We start from the raw sequence: 17,500 nt of genomic DNA on the forward strand, positions 1-17,500 counted from the left end.
TGGCTTGGATGTGAAATATTTTGACGTATGTCTTCTCTGATAGGCAAGTTTAATGCTCCATTCTTACATCTTCCTCAGCATTTTACTTGAGTTTCATCCAATTCAACCATAGGCAAACCTCTACTTCAATAGTCCTGTGTCTTCTTCTGTTGGAGAATGGGGTGGGGTTGAAGTGGTATTCTTGCAGGGAATATCAGTAGATATAGTAAAGGTAAAGGTTCCCCCGCACATGCGTGCTAGTCGTTTCCAACTCTAGGGGCCGGTGCTCATCTCCGTTTCAAAGCCAAAGAGCCAGCGCTTGTCCGAGGACGTCTCCGTGGTCATGTGGCCGGCATGACTAGACGCCAAAGGCGCACGGAACGCTGTTACCTTCCCACCGTAGTGGTCCCTATTTTTCTACTTGCATTTTTACGTGCTTTCGAACTGCTAGGTTGGCAGAAGCTGGGACGAGTAACAGGCGCTCACTCTGCTACGCGGCACTCGGGATTCAACCCACCAAACTGCCGACCTTCTGATCGACAAGCTCAGCATCCTAACCCACTGATATATAAATTCCAGATATAGATCTCACCGCAAAAGTAGGGAAGGAAACTTTGAAACATCTGCAAGATGGGTGGCTTAGATGGCTTAGGTCCCCAATCCTCAGTTTGATACCATGTGGATTAAATTGCTCAATATTTAACTATGAGGGTGAAGGTTCGTTCTCTGAGCTTATGGGTTGGTTTCCAAACGTTTTGTTACCTGGCTAGTAACATCTTCAATGGAGTTTGTTACCTAGCTTGGTAACAAAACATTTGGAAACCAACCCACAAGATCGGAGAACGAACCTTCACCCTCATCCTACACCTGAGCTACAGATATTTTCCACTATTGCAAATTTAACAATATATTGTTAACAATTTTTGCTAACTTGCTCATTTATGGTGTTATTAGGTGAATGGTAGAGATATCAGTGGCAGAACTCAAGAAGAACTTGTAGCTACTCTGAGAAGCACAAAACAAGGAGAGATAGTTTCCCTGCTCATTGCTCGCCAGGAAGAAACCTTTCTGCCCCGAGAACTGGTAATACTCTTTGTAAAATAAAATGTGTGGAAAAGTATCACTGTTTATTGAGTAGTTGAAAATGTTAATTTAATGAAGTTTTTATGAGGTTACAAAATTGTTTGACAATCAGAATAATAAGTTTGAATTCTCTTATCTAGATGAAGACACAAAATCAGTATAAAGTACTACTAAAATTACGAGATTATATAAATTGATTGAATTTAATGTTAACTAATGATTTTTTTCAAATGCTGGTTTGATAATTTTTGCTATTAGCAAGATTGATTGTCTTTCATTCTGTTAACATGTAGTATATTGTACAACTTCATCCTCAATAGGTTTATGCAGACACTTATTTAGTCCTCGACTCACAACCATTTGTTTAGTGACTGTTCAAAGTTACACTGGCGCTGAAAAAAGTGATTTGTGACTGTTTCTCACGCTTATGACCTCTGCAGCATCCCTGTGCTCATGAGATCAACATTCAGAGGCTTGGCAATGACTCATATTTATGATGGTTGCAATGTCCTGGAGTCATGTGAGGAAATTTTACAACATTATGGCAAACCAAGTCAATAGGGAAAGCCAGATTCACTTAACCATGTTACCAATTTAACAACTGCAGCGATCCACGTAACAACTGTGGCAAGGAAAATTGTCAAATGGGACAAAACCTATTTAATAATTGTCTCAGCATCAGAAATTCTGGGCTCAGTTGTGGTCATAAGTTGAGGATTACCTGTAATACTATTCTTCTTTATACTACTGTTCCTTCAAAGACAACAAATAAACCTGGAAGTCAGGCTCATTTAGCTAAAGATCTTCTACACCTTGCTTCTCGTCTTTCCCATTATGACTTCCAGTGATGTGGTTCTGAGGTGTGCATCCTATACTTCATCCAGCCCACCATGTTCAGAAAGCTCAGTTCTGCCCAACTACATTACATCACAATGTCAGTCTCCCTCATCTTCTTCCTTGTATATGTATAACAAGGAACAAGGAAGCAATGGACAAAAATGCAAGACCATCTGTGTACCAGTTCACCCCTCACGCCGTCTATACAGTACATACCGAGTTGTACTGGATCTGAAGAATAGGTTAACCTTATATTTTAAAATGTAATGATGGAGTGTTTAAAATATTTCATAATTTCCCATACATTTACTTTGCCGATGATCTACTGCAAAACAGTTGTTTAATTTTGCCTTATTTTGAAACATGTGCTCTTGCCCAAACGGTCCATAGAAAAGTCTGTCACTATTCAGAAGATAACTTTTTTCTGGAATAACAGCCATCTCAGACAAAATGTAAATCTCTTGATTTCCTTTTTGTTGTTTTGATTCTTAAAAAAAATACCTTAAAATACCTTAAAGCATAAAGGAAGGCCAGTACATCCTGTCTTTATCTTATTCTCTATTCTTGAAAGAAAATAAACTCTAGCAAGACTCTTCCTTTTCTGTTTCTTAAGAAGTCATTTTTAGTTCATTGCTTTTACCATTATATGAAAATCATCATTAGACTGTACAGTATATCAAGACTAGGCATGCTTTTCTTCCCATTATTTTTTGCTTATTTGGTTGCCTTTTTTGGCACTCCAGTCTATATTGGGCTGACCATTATTGTAATGAGTGGTTACTATGGACTGTCAAAGTATCTCTATTAGCAAAGTAGACATTCTACAGAGTCATTTAACATGTATATATGTAAGTATGCATGCAAGCGTGCATTTGTATCCTTTTAATTTTGTTAAGTCTAGACTGCAGTAAATATGTGAACTTAACCTTTTTGATGGATTGATAATGGCGTTTGCTGTTGGCCTGCTGAAATGCTAGATTTAAGCCAGCTTTGAAATTTGAAAAAAACACGTGTATTTTATCTTGCAGTTTTGCTAGTTGGCAGCTTTATTTGGGTGAGCAGCATCTTTAGAGGGAGGTCCTCCCTCCCTCCACATAATGAATGTGCAATGATAAAATATAATACTATAATAAAATGAAACAGTTAAAATCAAAGCTAATTAAAACAGTTAACAATTAAAAGCTTGGCAAAAACGAAGCAGTTTTTCCATCTTCCTAATTATTGGAAGAGTGTTAGCCAAAGACACCCCTTTGCAGAATGCATTCCGTAGCCCAAAGAAGACCCTTTCCTGTTAGTTCTCTTCAGGAGAGCATCTTCTGTTGATCTTTGCCACAAAGATCCTTACTTGGCGAACAAAAGGCTCATTTTTACAGAGTTTCAGGATAATCTGTCAATGCCAGGAGGGAGGAAAAGCTGAGGTTAGTGGGCAACATAGTTCAGAATATTTTTTTACTGAAATGATAAAGCCATTTAACACCACACAGTGATCCTTGGATCCTTTCCACTAGGCACCAGACCACCCCTATTATGAACTCCTTGAATCAATTTTATATCTATATATCTGTATCTATATCTATATATCTATATCTACACACACACACACACACACACACACACACACACACAAATTGGATCCTTTCCACTAGGTACCAGACCCCCCTATTATGAACTCCTTGACTCAATAATATATCTATATATCTGTATCTATATCTATATATCTATATCTACACACACACACACACAAATTGGATCCTTTCCACTAGGCACCAGACCCCCCCTATTATGAACTCCTTGACTCAATAATATATCTATATATCTGTATCTATATCTATATATCTATATCTACACACACACACACACACACACACACACACACACACACACAAATTGGATCCTTTCCACTAGGTACCAGACCACCCCTATTATGAACTCCTTCACTCAGCCCCAACCTAGGTCAGTGTTTAGGGGATAGACATTCAAATTAGAAATCAAACTACTGGGATTCCCCCCCCCCCCCATTCCTCAGTCTTTTTAGAGGGAAAAAAAGTACAAGGACTAGTTAGTATTGCTCTCTCTATCCGCTTGTTTCTAATCAGAGTTTTTAAAAACTCACTTTTAACGAATCTTAGTCAAGATTCTTTGATCACTAAAGTGATACTTTCTTGATCAATAAAATAGTAACTTATTCTATTACATATAAATTTGTGAAGGTTCCTGGTGGTTGCATCTATTGTTTGGAACCTCCTTGCTGATATGTATGGATTATTTATTATTCCATTGTTTACAGGTGCATATTTAAGACTCAGGTTCATGCAGATTTTTGCTTTTAAATATAGTTATTTTTTTCTTTTTTCTCTCTTATCAATTTTAATGTACGTGTTTTGTTTTGTTTTATTTCATTTATTGTCACTTTTTGTTCCTACATTTGGGCTGTTCAGCTGTTCTATGGGGACTGGGTCATATTTAGATAATGTTTAGATTTGGATAGATAAACAAGTAAATATACATGACACAAAATTATGGATTACCATAATTTTACCAGACTCTTTTCCCGGGCAATGAGGAAGCCCAGCTGAACAGTGGTGAACTAGAAAGAAATAAGTATGTTCACCATGATGGTTTCACCTAAAGAGATGGTTGCTGTTTTTATAATTTTGCTCACATGGCACACTTGCCATAGATAGTGGTGTTGTACTGAAAAAAAAAGTATTCTGGAGGTTGACTACCTTTCTGTAATTGATGTAGAATTACTACTACTAGATTATAAACTGTTTGCCTCCTCTGCCTGATTGTTGCATTTTAAAGCACTTTAGGAAACTGCATTTTTATAGGAGCAAGCAAAGGCACTTAGAATCATAGTTATATTTATAATTTCTGGGTGTGCATTTTAATCCATGAACTAAGGATTAATTATCTTTCAAGAGGACAAGTTGCTCCTCCCTGGCTTAATTGCGATCTCAATAGGCAGAGACATTGGATAGTTTCAATCTGGCCTTCAATTAAATTGCTTTTTATTTTCTTTCAAAGAATGATGCACAGGTGTTAGGCCTCGTAATAATGAAGATGTTTAAATACTAATGCAATATAAAATATAGCTCTGTTTACTCATTCTACAGTTATATAACAGAACATGTTTAATTACCTACTGGCTGAAAAAAGGCTCAGATGCTTAGGCAACATGCTTTAAATCTGCTGATCTCTGAAATGAGGATGGTTGACATTGCGTGCTAAAATGTTAGTAGCAGTCTTGATTTCATCTGAAATATAGTGTTGGCTATTCTTTTTGCTGTCATAAGACAAGTATACATTTTATAAGCGGAAGGGATCATACAGATTTTGTTCTTTTTACTTGAGTGGTCTTCAGGGTAGTGGGATAATTTAGTCTGGATAGTATGCCCAGGGGAGAAAGTCTGGAAAATAAAGGGCATAAATATGCTGACCGCTAAAAGCCCTGAGCCTCTACTTTAGCCACAGCTTTGGGGCTGCCAGTGCCGGGTGCCACTATGTAGGGTGGCCAATTGAGGGAGAAATAGGTGGGTGGGGGGATTTGAAGTGTCCCTGTGGTCGTAAATGTCTCCTGGCAGTCATAAGTGAGGTGGGTGTGAACTTTGTTTGCATGGTAGTTGGGGCGCTGTAGGGCATGAGTTATAAGTCCTTTCCTTCATTGAATGAATGGCCATAACTTAAGGAGTATGTACTGACTGCAGTCTTATGGCAGTAGTGGAGAATTAGTGACCCTTCAGAGGTTCCTGAGATAAATCTCTCAGCATTCACCATTTACACTGCTAGATTGGTTTGCTAACAGTTATAATTCAGCAACATTTGAAGAGTTCCAGTTGTCCAGTCTGCTCTTCAAGTAACTTTTGCAATCTTCCATCCTTGTTTTAAGGATTTGTTTTTTTACAAATTATATTTATATGTACATAATGCGGTTTTAGGAATATTGCATACACAAAAGACAAATATATTGCCCCATTTTAATAAATATGTGAGTACTAACCATATATAACACTATTTAGTGCAACAGCACAGTTTCCTTTAGGCTAATAATGTATTTCAAGATTAATATTTTGTGATTCCTTTGCATTTTCACTAACCACTTCCCTCTTTTTGACCTTGAAACTATCTTGATGAGTAGGTTTACCCTTACATGTAGTCCTCGCTAACTGACCACTCTTCAGAGACTGTTCAAGGTAGTGATGCTACTGAAAAACTGGTACTTGTGACCAGTCCTTGAAGTTCTGCCTGACACAGCCCCTGTGATTGTAATTCAGGTGCTTGGCAACTGGCTCACACTTAAAATGTTTACAGCATCCTGTGGTCACATGATCGCCATTTGTCACCTTCCCTGCTGGCTTCCCAGAACCAGACACAACGGGAAAGCCCATAAAGGTCACACGTTCCTCCAGTTAGTCCCCTGACTTTCAGGCGCTTGGGCTGCATGGTTCACTTCTCAGCGTTGCTGTGCTTGCATTGTGTCTCACACTCTACCTCTGACTTCCCTTCATTAATGTTGCACCATCTATACCTCAGCCTTCCTGCATTTGCACTCTGCTCTGCCATCCACCCCCTTATCTTTTGATACTCATACCCTGCTGCACCATTCACAAACCAGACATCCTCTGGCCTTTGCACCCTGCCACACTATCCATCCCCCAGATTTCCTGTGCTTGCACCTTGCTGTACCGTAGTCCTTTGTCCTCCAGTGCTCATGTGTGGCCCGTATCAGGTCTTCCAAGCTCTCTCCTGGCCTCCCCCAAGTCCTGCACTGGCCTTTTCCATCCCCGTGCAGCACTTCTGCAGTATCCCCATGCTCCTTACCTGTGACTCCTGACATTTCCCACTTAATGACCCACAATTCCATTAGTTACAATGGCAGTTGAGACTGCTGGGATAGTTGTTAAGGGATGTGAGGAATGATTTCATGCTTTATGAGTGCATTGTTTAGCAATAGTAATGCAATCATAACCTGGGTACTTAGCTACATAAATAAAATAGGGCTATTGTATCTAGGCTTCAAAAATCCAAATAACCTCTAGATGGTGGCAAAGATATACCGAAGACATTATCTCTTTTTTATTCTCATTGTTACTGTCTAGGTCTGGCAAACCTTAAAAAAGATACTTCCTGTGTCAAATTGGATCTGCTTTAACATAATTTTGGGGGAACTTCTGAACATAAATATGTTTTATGAAACTTCTTTCTGGTATAACAAAGGTTAATGACTGTTGATTAGATTAAAGCAGGGGTGTCAAACTGCCGGCCCACGGGCCGGATGCGTCACACGAAAGCTGCACGCACCCCATTGCTGGCAATGACAAAACAGTCCCGATACGTCGCACGACGTCACATGAGTTTGACATGTCTGGATTAAAGGATAGGTCTTATTTAAGTACAAGTTCAGCCAACAAACATATCAAATTGCTATATAAACTGTTTTCATATTATAAGAGCAGTGAAACCCAGATTATTGTGTGAGAATGCTTCAAAAGGAAGGAGAGAATCTTAAACTCCTTTGTAAAGGAGATCAGCAAAATAAAATTGGAATCAATCACAAATTTTCCTCTTATTATCCACTTAGCCAAATGTTACCGTAATGTGTGCCAGCTATTGACAATGTAACAGCTGGGGTTAGTAGCAGGTTCCAAAACTCAGGATTATCTTAATTTGCTTAATTATCAGACTCTACAGATTTCCTCATGATTAATATATTTTATAAAATACATTTGGTTTTTCAACTACCTAAAAATACTAAGTTGATGTCTCTGAAGATAATTTAAAGATTATGAGGTTGGGTAAGGAACAGTTTGATATTAATCTGATATATATTTCTGCTTTTTTTTTTTAAAAAAAAAAGAAGAATGGAGAAACATTCAACTGTTCCACTCAAATCAGTCTGATTATCATTTCCAAGAAAAATTGATTATAAGCCCACTTTTTTAAAAAAATCAGTTTAAGTATTGTTTCTCTTCTTGCTCCAAAGAAAGTAAGATTCTTTTAGTGGAAACTATCACGTTTAATGCAGCTGTATAAATATTTATCATTGCATTCCTATTCCATCTTTTCTCCTGAGAACTGAAGACAGCGTTCATTTTATTCCCCACTACAATGGTCCTATGAGATAGATTGGGCGAAGAGAGATAATCTGGTCCAGAAACATTTAGTGAATTTTGTAGACAAATGGGAATACAAACCCAGGTTACAATTCACCCACACCTATAGTGTGATTGAATAATAATATTCACCTATATTTGGTTTCACCTTCATATGCATTAATATCCTTTTAATATTTGGGGCAGCATTCAAAACATACATTTCATTGTAAGATGGTTTTTTAAATCCTGAAAAGGATTAAGCTTTTTCCATTAAAGGGGAATATGTAATTATACAGGTTCTGAACTGCAATAGTCACTGGAGTGCTTTGGCGATTTCAGATTATGAATCCACGACGCAAAATTTAATAAAATCATTGATACCGAGTATACAGTTCCTTATAGTTTTGAATTGATATACTTACATATATGTATATGAAATGCCAAGAATTACCAAAAGCAACATGCTTGTACAGATGGAATAGTTGGGAAAAGTAAACCGTCATTTCATATCTGGTAAGGTGGGCTAAAGAAGCTATGAGAGAGGTGAAGAAATGTGTTTTGCACCCCGAAGTCTGTTCTTCACCTCCTGGATCAGACCTTCCTGTCACTTGCTGCTTTTCCCATCTACCAGGTCTCCCCTCACATTGCCTCTGAGAGATCAAGGAGTGACTTTGCAACAGATGGTGGGAACTTAGCATCGGCTTGAATACACCAGCCAAACCTTGAAGGACTTTTCCCTTGGAACACTACAAAACAAACCTGAACTCAGTACTCAGCACTTTTATGCTTACAATGGACTGAAGAACATGAAGGGTGTGTGTGTGTAGTCTGGAAGTGTTTATGGCTGGACCTGATGGAGTGCAGTGTGTGGTTTGAATAGAATGCAGTCCCAGGAGGCAGGAAGCTGGTAGTCCCCAATCAGTGGACAGAAGGGTCCTTGTTCCCTCTGAATCTGAGGCTCCTTGGAGGGCAGAAGATTGCTAGTTCCTGAAAGAGCTATGTGAACGGGCCCAAAATTAAGTGAACAGATTGATTCTAGACCCAGGTTAAACACAAGATGTACAGTGTATGGGAATCATCAGGAAAAATGCATTTGTTAAAGGGCCAAACCATGCATCCAGGAAAGGCTTAAAAATAAATCACTGTGATACTTTTACTTTCTTGCAGATTAGACACCTCTAAACATGTGCTCCCTTAAAATATACCTGTTTTGTGGGAGATGAACTAATGTTGATTTATGCTGGTCTAGGCTCAGTAAAAAAAAAAAACTTGCCAGATGGGTGGAATCTTTGAAGCTGATGAAGCCCATTCTGAACTAATTCAATGGAAGGATTTGGGTTTTGGTTTTTTTTTTGTTGAAAACCTGATAGAATTTTAGCTTTAGGAGAACACTGAAGTCTGTTGTTGGCAATGCAGGTTCTCTCAATAATCCACCTCTTGGATTTGTTGTTTAGGTAAAAATGAGATCAAAGGCAGGTTGCAATCTTTCTCTACTGCTTAAGCAGCAAAGGGACCCAGAACATCATAATTGCTTTTTAAAGACCTTGTTAAATGACTTTGCCTCGGCTGGTGACAGCACCTGAGCTCAGGAACTAAGAGGGGAAAGGTGGTGGTGGGGGGTTGTTTGGCACTGATTAGTACTTGGATGGCAGATCTCCCGAGTATACTAGATCCCTAAGCTAGACTAGGAAGTCCAAAAACACCCTGGAAGAAGGCAATGGCAACTACTGTTGCCAGAAAACTGCCTGGATCTTTTGCTGAGATTACCCAGTGTTGTTTCACTACTGAATTTGACTTTAAAACTCTTTTATCTGAGACATATAGGTGGCTGAGAAAGAGGGCTATATCATTTTTCCCCCTCCTCTTTTTGAGTTCATCTTGGCTTCTGGCAAAGGCTTGGACTATTACCTGCAATTTTCTTGCCAAGGTTTTTTTGGAAATGGTTTTCCTTGCTTGCTTCCTAGGGCTGAGAGAGGGGGACTGGCCCAAGGTCACCCAGATGGCCTCTCGCTTAAGATAGGACTGAAATTCACACAGCCTCCCAGTTTCTAATATGGTGCCTTTGACCACTACACCAAAGCACTGCTCTCTTAACATCTGTTATTACTAATAAATTAATAAATCAGCAAGCATACGACTGCTTTGCTTTTACAATATTATTCATGGTATAGTACTTGCCTTTATGAAGGGAGGATTATTTAGTGGGGAAAAAAGAATTAGATTCATTTCTGTATGAGTTGCAGCACCCAATCTAGACTGGAGAACCTTGACACTACCATAGTTCCGAGAGAAAACACATCGGATAACATGCAAATCCGCCCTACCAACATTAGCATGTTAACATTCATGGAACATTTTACAAGTATCACCAAATTGTTTCTGGGTATCAGTATTTTAAATAAAAAACAGAAATATAATAGTATAATGAATTTTAAGAGCAAATATTTTATTTTTCAATATGTATCTAAGCTAACGGCTATCATGGATTCAATATCCTGCTTGTTTGAACCATATGTTTGAATCCACATCCTTGGAAAAGGATACCAGGGGAGTGTGAATTCATAAGCCTTTGAAAATGATAGGTTTTAAAGTCCATTGCTTTTTGCTCTCAAATCTGAATGGCACCCAGGGGAATATATTTCTCTTATCAGACCCCAGCAGTTAGGCAAGAGGGCAGCCAGCACACATTCAAGAGGCCAGGGGTGTGTGTGCTGATCAAGGACATCTAACAGTTAGTAAAAGTCTCTAGCTGTGTTAAATAAATGATGTTTCCTTCCTGGCTTTGTGAAGGGTTTTTTTGGCCCCCAGAACAATAAAGATAACTGAGACAGCCCTTCTGTCAAGGGAGATGTGCATTAGATTACCGTAAATTCACAGTTAGATACTACAGTGGTCAATGAGTGTTGGTATTCTTAGATTAAATAACAAGATTTAATTGAAAAGTAGTCTCAGGAGAGAAAGAAGCTTTAGATAGTATTGATCATACATTAAACTCATCTGGACAGAGAAGGATTTATGTGACTAAGAATACGTTTCATTTTTTAAATAATAGTTAGCAAAGACTAGATGCACTTTTGCTGGAATTGAAACTAAGGATTTCTACTCTAATGCATGGGAAGTTAATTTCACATCCCTTCTCTCCAATGATTGGGTTAACAAAATTAACAGAGTTAGGAGTCATACTAATTCCAAATAGACTGTAGCTTCTGTTTAAATAAAAATGATCAAGTCATCTACTGGTGCACAAAGTGTCTTGACCTGTTTAAGAAGAAAACTTGGAGAATAAAAAGATGACCCTCCCTACCAAAAATCTGTTTTGACTTACTATTACAAAAATGGTATAGAACTAGGGAGAAAAAGTGAGTTATTTATGTATTAAGAAAATTTATATGGCCACCCAACTCATAGTACTCTGGGGACCTTATAGAATTATGATAGTAACTCTTGAAAAGAGAAAGAAATGAACAGTGATGAAACTTTAAACTCAACAGGTAAGCAGGCAAACAGTCTATGTTTAAATATTGATGACTTTGGGAACTATTTACACTCATCTGATTTGAATATATGGCAGTCTCATAGAATTCTAGAAGCTTTCTTAGCCTAACTCAAACAACAGTTGAAAGAAAATAATTAGAAAAGTTGAGATGTCAACACTGTGCTCTTTTTGGTGGAGAGGGCGTCATTTTGCATGCTGCCTACATCCCGCAGCTGCGGCTTGGCTTTGTGTGGCCCGGCATGCTATGGCCTGGTGCCAATCCACAGACTGGAGATTAGGAACCCCTGTTCTATAGTATGCTTATATCATCTAGCACAGGGGTGTCAAACTGCTGGCCCACGGCCCGGAGCATCACGGAAAAACCGCGCCCATCCCATTGCCGGCAATGGGGAAAAGTTCCAATACGTCGCACGACGTCACATGACGTCGTGAGTTTGACATGTCTGATCTAGCATATTGCATTAGTGTTAGTGTTTGGGACATACCATGTTAGTAACCAAGTAAAACAAGAATAAAATATTCACTACACATAAGGGAATATTAAATATTCTTCATGGTTTCTATGATTCATGTATATGGTTCCCTATGTGCTTAGTAGTTATATCTGTAACTTTTAAAATAAAACTTGATGTTATTGTCAACCAGTACCCCATATGACACTTAAAACTTTACTTCTAGTTGATTCCATCTCCAAAGATCTAAATCCCTTCATTGAAGTAAATCATTTTGCAGTCATGAGCCTCATCTGCTTTAGTATTGATCATCTGACCATTGTTGGATTTCAGAAGCAGACATTCCACATCTTACTCTCAGGTTTCTTAGCATGACATGCCCAAGAGAAGGAGGTGTATAAAACCTTTGTTCCTCTCCTCCATTTCTTGCCTTTTGCTGCTTTTCAGCACCTAAACTTGGCATATTATAAAATTAACTTGAATGTTCTATAACTAAGAAAACATGGGTATGTCTAGTTTAATGAAGAGAAGGATGAGGGGGGACATGATAGCAGTGTTCCAATATCTCAGGGGCTGCCACAAACCAGAGGGAGTCAAGCGATTCTCCAAAGCACCAGAGGGCAGGACAAGAAACAATGGTTGGAAACTGACCAAAGAGAGAAGCAACTTGGAATTAAGAAGAAACTTCCTGACAGTGAGGACAATTAACCAGTGGAACAGCTTACCTCCAGAAATTGTGGGCACTCCATCTTTGGAGATTTTTAAAAAGAGGCTAGACAGTCACTTATCTGAGATGCTATAAGGTTCTCCTGCTTCAGCAGAGGGCTGGACTAGAAGACCTCCAAGGTCCCATCCAGCTCTATTCTATTCTATTCTATTCAACCAATTATAGCAAAAATGTGTCAGTGGAGAACATGTCACATCAGGCTTGTTTCCCTTTGGGCATCCAAACAACTTATATGCCAGATCTGGAAGTGAGGTAAAATGGAAAATACATCCAGAGTGTAGTAGTTAAGGACAAAGTAGAATACAGTGGATTGTTCCTGTATCAAGAGAAGAATGCTATAAAGCCCTTTGCTTTGCTGGTGAGAACTGGTCTGTGTCATTTCTCACTCTGCACCCTATTCCTGTTGACTAAATCATGATAACTGCATCTACCCTCATTTGGGGCCTTCAGTCCTCCAATTAAAAGGCTGTAAAGCTATACTAGTTCTATGCTAGCCACAGAATAGAACCTTTCCAATCTTTCTACCTTTCTACATTTGTTGGGAAGGAACTATTTCCTTTGTATTATTTCTGAAACTGAAGTGGGGGGGGGGAAAGAAGAGAATGGGACAAAGTCAGTACCACTACATTAAAAGAGTAAATAACATGGAGAAGACACATCAGTCTGGAGGAGAACCAGTGAAGTCTGAGATCTAATGCCTAAGGCAAGACTTATTTCTCTAATACTGCATTTAGCAACTAACATGGGATTAACTGAAATAAATACAGTCCGCACTTTATAGTATATTCAATGCAGCCTACAGTAATCCTTTTCCAGATATATGCCAAACTATCACTTGATAGTCCTGAAGAAGTTGAACCTGAGTCCTACTCTGCAGGACAAAGATAAGAGAGTAAATGCTGGGATTAAGTTCAGGCAAGTACATCTATGTGGGGTTCAGGATGCAAGAGTAATAAGTTGCAAGGCAGTAGAAGAGCTTATCTCAAATAGTGAAACTTTATAGAGGAAGCTGTGCCTAGTAATATTATGTCCATTCTAAAAGATACCCAAAAAAGAAACCTTAGGATTTCTTACAAGTACAGCACCTCTTTGCTATTCATTAAAGCAGCCTCTGTCTTTTTCCAGAAAACTTTTCAAAAAATAATTTTGACTATTTTAAGGAGCTGATCAATTAAAGTCAATGAGACTTTTTTTCCAGGCTCATGTGAATGCCTGAAAAAAGAGAAGCTGCTTTAGTGAATAGCAGAAGGTTGCTCATGCTAGGCCCAACATATTACTGTCAGAGAACCAGCATTCGTGAAGCTTGATTTGGCTGCAAAGTTGTCCAGTGAGCTACTCTGAAATGGCTTTTCTCTTTTAAGTGAACCCTTCAGCATCTCTTTAGCTTTTAATAAGCTTAATTATTGTACTGGGGCATCTAGATGAGATTCTTAGGCAAAGTGTCCCAAGGGTCTGGCTCATCATTTGTAAAAAGTCAGTGAGGTTGTCTAATATATCTTCCTCCTCTGAGGAGTCTTTGAGGCTGTACATTTTACAATCTTTCATTCAATATATTCCATAAATGAACTATTATATGTTAGTATATGCTTTCAGTATTAATCATGCAACAAAAAATGAGTAGTTGCTCTCATAGGTTATTTGATGGGAGAATCATTTCCAGACCACTTTCTAATGCAGGGGTGTCAAACTCACAACGTCACGTGATGTGTTGTGACGTATCACGACTTTTTCTCCATTGCTGGCAATGGGGTGGGCGCGGTTTTGGCATGATGCATCCGGCCTGTAGGCCGGCAGTTCGACACCCCTGTTGTAAAGAGATAAGTAACTCTGAAATGTTACGGATAAGAAACTTAGTATTAGTGGAGAGCTTATAAGCCATCTAATGTTTGAAAAAGATTTAGTATGTTTCTATTTGTCATTTCACTCCAGCACATTTAACAACTATTTTGCTACAGCTAGCATTTTGAATAATTTGATAATAACCAAAAGATTGGTTCAAAGAGTTCATCTGACCAATAATTGTTTTAATAAACTAATAAATCTTAATAGAAGTATGAAACACTACAGCACAAAAAATTGCATGTTTTACCATTGAATATTTTTTGGAATTTAATTATCTACATTGCAGGAGCAAAGTTGTATTTGAAGTTGTTTTCAGCATTCTTTTCTAAATTATACTTTTTAACTTTTAAAGAAAAATATTATTTGGGACAAAGCCAACAATAGCTTCTAGTTGTGAGCAGTTATATATATATATGAAATAAATATTAAAATACATATTGAATGGTTAATTACAGATTAAAGTGCAAATTTCATGATGAAAAGTATAAAGAGTATAAATAGTTGCACAAAATATTGGCACAGAATTGCATTACAATATACACTGTATATTAATTTAACTGGGGTATTGCCATTAATTTTACTGCACTAGTGGAATTGGGAAGAAAAAAATAGCAGTTTAGTACAACTTAGCAAAAATAACAGATGCACTTATCTAAATATGATATAGAAATAAACTGCTATGTCAAAGTGTGTCCTAAGAAATCTGCATATTTTGCTTGTTAGGAAAAATTAACTATAGGGTATTTATAGTATGGCACAAGATCTTCATTGCTGTTCTTCTAAGTTAATGTCTGTTCTTCTAAGTTAATTCTTAAGGTTTTTTTAGAGGATAAGTGATCACTTCCTTATTTTGGAGCAATATTATGTCTACCTTATTAGCATATTAAAACTGAGCATACTATGAAGGCATGATAAGTGCAACTGTGTTGAAAGGGATGCACCTGAGAGCATATTAAGGTAGTAAAGTAAGATTACATTCCACTTCTAGGGTAGTCAGAAATTCATGACCTCCATAGTTATTATACATTGAGTTGATATGTGAATGGACAATGAAGGACATTGTACATAGACTTGTGCTATGATGAGATCACTTCCTAATATGGATAATCTCCTGGCTGCTGGTGACTTGCATAAATGATAATGGTGATTCAGATGGTTTCTCTTAGGTGTCTCATGGATTCTAATGGATTTTGGGCATTTTTCAAGCACTTTGAAAGGTAATAATTTATTTATTTATTTATTTTTATTACATTTATATCCCGCCCTTCTCCGAAGACTCAGGGCGGCTTACAAGCTTAGCAGTAGCCTTTATTCTATAATGCTGAGCCTGTCATTATATTCTTGTTCTCAAAGGCAAGATGTAATATTTGAGCAACCTGTTTGCAAATCCTGGGAACTTTGGACTAATCAGGGAGTTCCAGGAAATGAAGTTATAGAAGAAGCACCTGGAGCGCTAGGGGAAGAAGACTAGGATTGAACTTGACTGAATATTTATTTATTTGTTTATTTATTTTATTGGATTTGTATACCGCCCTATTCCCGTAGGACTCAGGGCGGTTTACAGGGCAGTTAACATGAATACAAAAAATTAAAAACAATTAAAACAATTAAATTAAATTCAAGTCCCAAGAGTAAATCTAAAACCCAGTTAAATTAACAACCCCACAGTCTGGACCAAACAGATCGAAGAGCCAAGTTTTCAGGTCTCGGCAAAATGAGTGAAGGTCGGGGGCAGTCCTAAGTTCTGTGGGTAGTTGGTTCCATAGGGCAGGCGCACCCACAGAGAACGCCCTTCCCCTGGGAAAAACCCGCCGGCATTCATTAACCGGCGGTACCCTGAGAAGGCCCTCCCTGTGGGGGCACACAGGACGATGGGAAGATGATGCCGGCAGCAAGTGTTCTCTTAGTCCGGACCCAAGCCATTTAGGGCTTTATAGGTCAATACCAGCACAGGTAAACTGTGCCAATCATATCAATCAGGGCAGATGTAGACAGTAAGGAAGATGACCTTGATGGAGATGTGTAGGATCCATTGCCTAGGGAAAAGGGGTGAAGCATTTTTAACTCTACAATGAGATAATATTTGGAAGTGGCTCAGGTGGGTATTTTTGTAATTCACAGTAAGAAAGAGGTGGAAATACAGAACAGCCATGCAAGATTCTGTTGTTATAACAATGTCAATAAAAATAGTTCTAGCCTATCTGTGGAATTGATTTCCTAGTCTGATCTGTCTAATTGGACTGTAGCAGACTAGCTTCCTTATGGGAGTGATGAGCAAGAAGATTCGCCAAACAGCCCTAGTGAGTCAATCACGTAACACTTTGCTGGCAAAGTTGCTCAGATTCACTCAGGCCAGGACTTTGCATTGATGGGTCTGAGGAGGAACAGCCACCTTAAGATTTGGGCAACATCCTCCTGTTTGCTTTTAGGAAGGCTATCAAGATAAATTCAAGATATTTCAACCTGTAAGAGCTGTTCCCAATAATTATGGATGATGGGTTGATTTCTGGATTTTATTGTTTGCATGTTTTTATGTAATCTTATATTTGTAAAGCAAACAGGAATTGTTTGGAATGCAGCAGTATATAAAACAATAAGCAAACCAGCTTTAAAAGAATACATGGCAAAACGTACATGGATTTTAAAAAAGCAACTTATATCATTATGTACATGGTGGACTGAGTGAGGATGCTGTGATACTACTTTTACTGCTGGCTGTGCCACAGCTCTTACATATGGCTAAGATAGAAATATGGAGCTTAGTCCTTGTCCTGATGCTTTACACTTTGAATATTCTGAATGCTGTGGAGAAAGAATTAGTCATGGACTATTGTCTATCACTGCAGATGGTTTAAGGAAACAAAGATGGTGATGCTGAGTGGAAAACATTGTTCAGTATTTGGTGACAGATGAAGTTGGATAAGCAAGATATGGATGATGGTTTCCTAAACAAGAGTAAACCAGAGAAGATACTATACTGTGCTAAAAA

General features: G+C 38.2%; 1 protein-coding gene across 4 annotated transcripts in view; it reads left to right on the forward strand.

Annotated features, from left to right (window-relative positions):
• The window catches only part of PARD3B (par-3 family cell polarity regulator beta), a 574,309-nt gene that overhangs the window by 184,561 nt on the left and 372,248 nt on the right, over positions 1–17,500 (forward strand). For all 4 annotated transcript variants that reach the window (XM_083371323.1, XM_083371326.1, XM_083371324.1 and 1 more), the window contains one exon: positions 934–1,062. In XM_083371323.1, the coding sequence (XP_083227449.1) occupies positions 934–1,062 (129 nt within the window). The remainder of the gene's footprint in view (positions 1–933; positions 1,063–17,500) is intronic.

The sequence above is a fragment of the Vipera ursinii genome, assembly GCF_947247035.1.
Source record: "Vipera ursinii genome assembly, chromosome: 1".
Lineage (NCBI taxonomy): Eukaryota > Metazoa > Chordata > Lepidosauria > Squamata > Viperidae > Vipera > Vipera ursinii.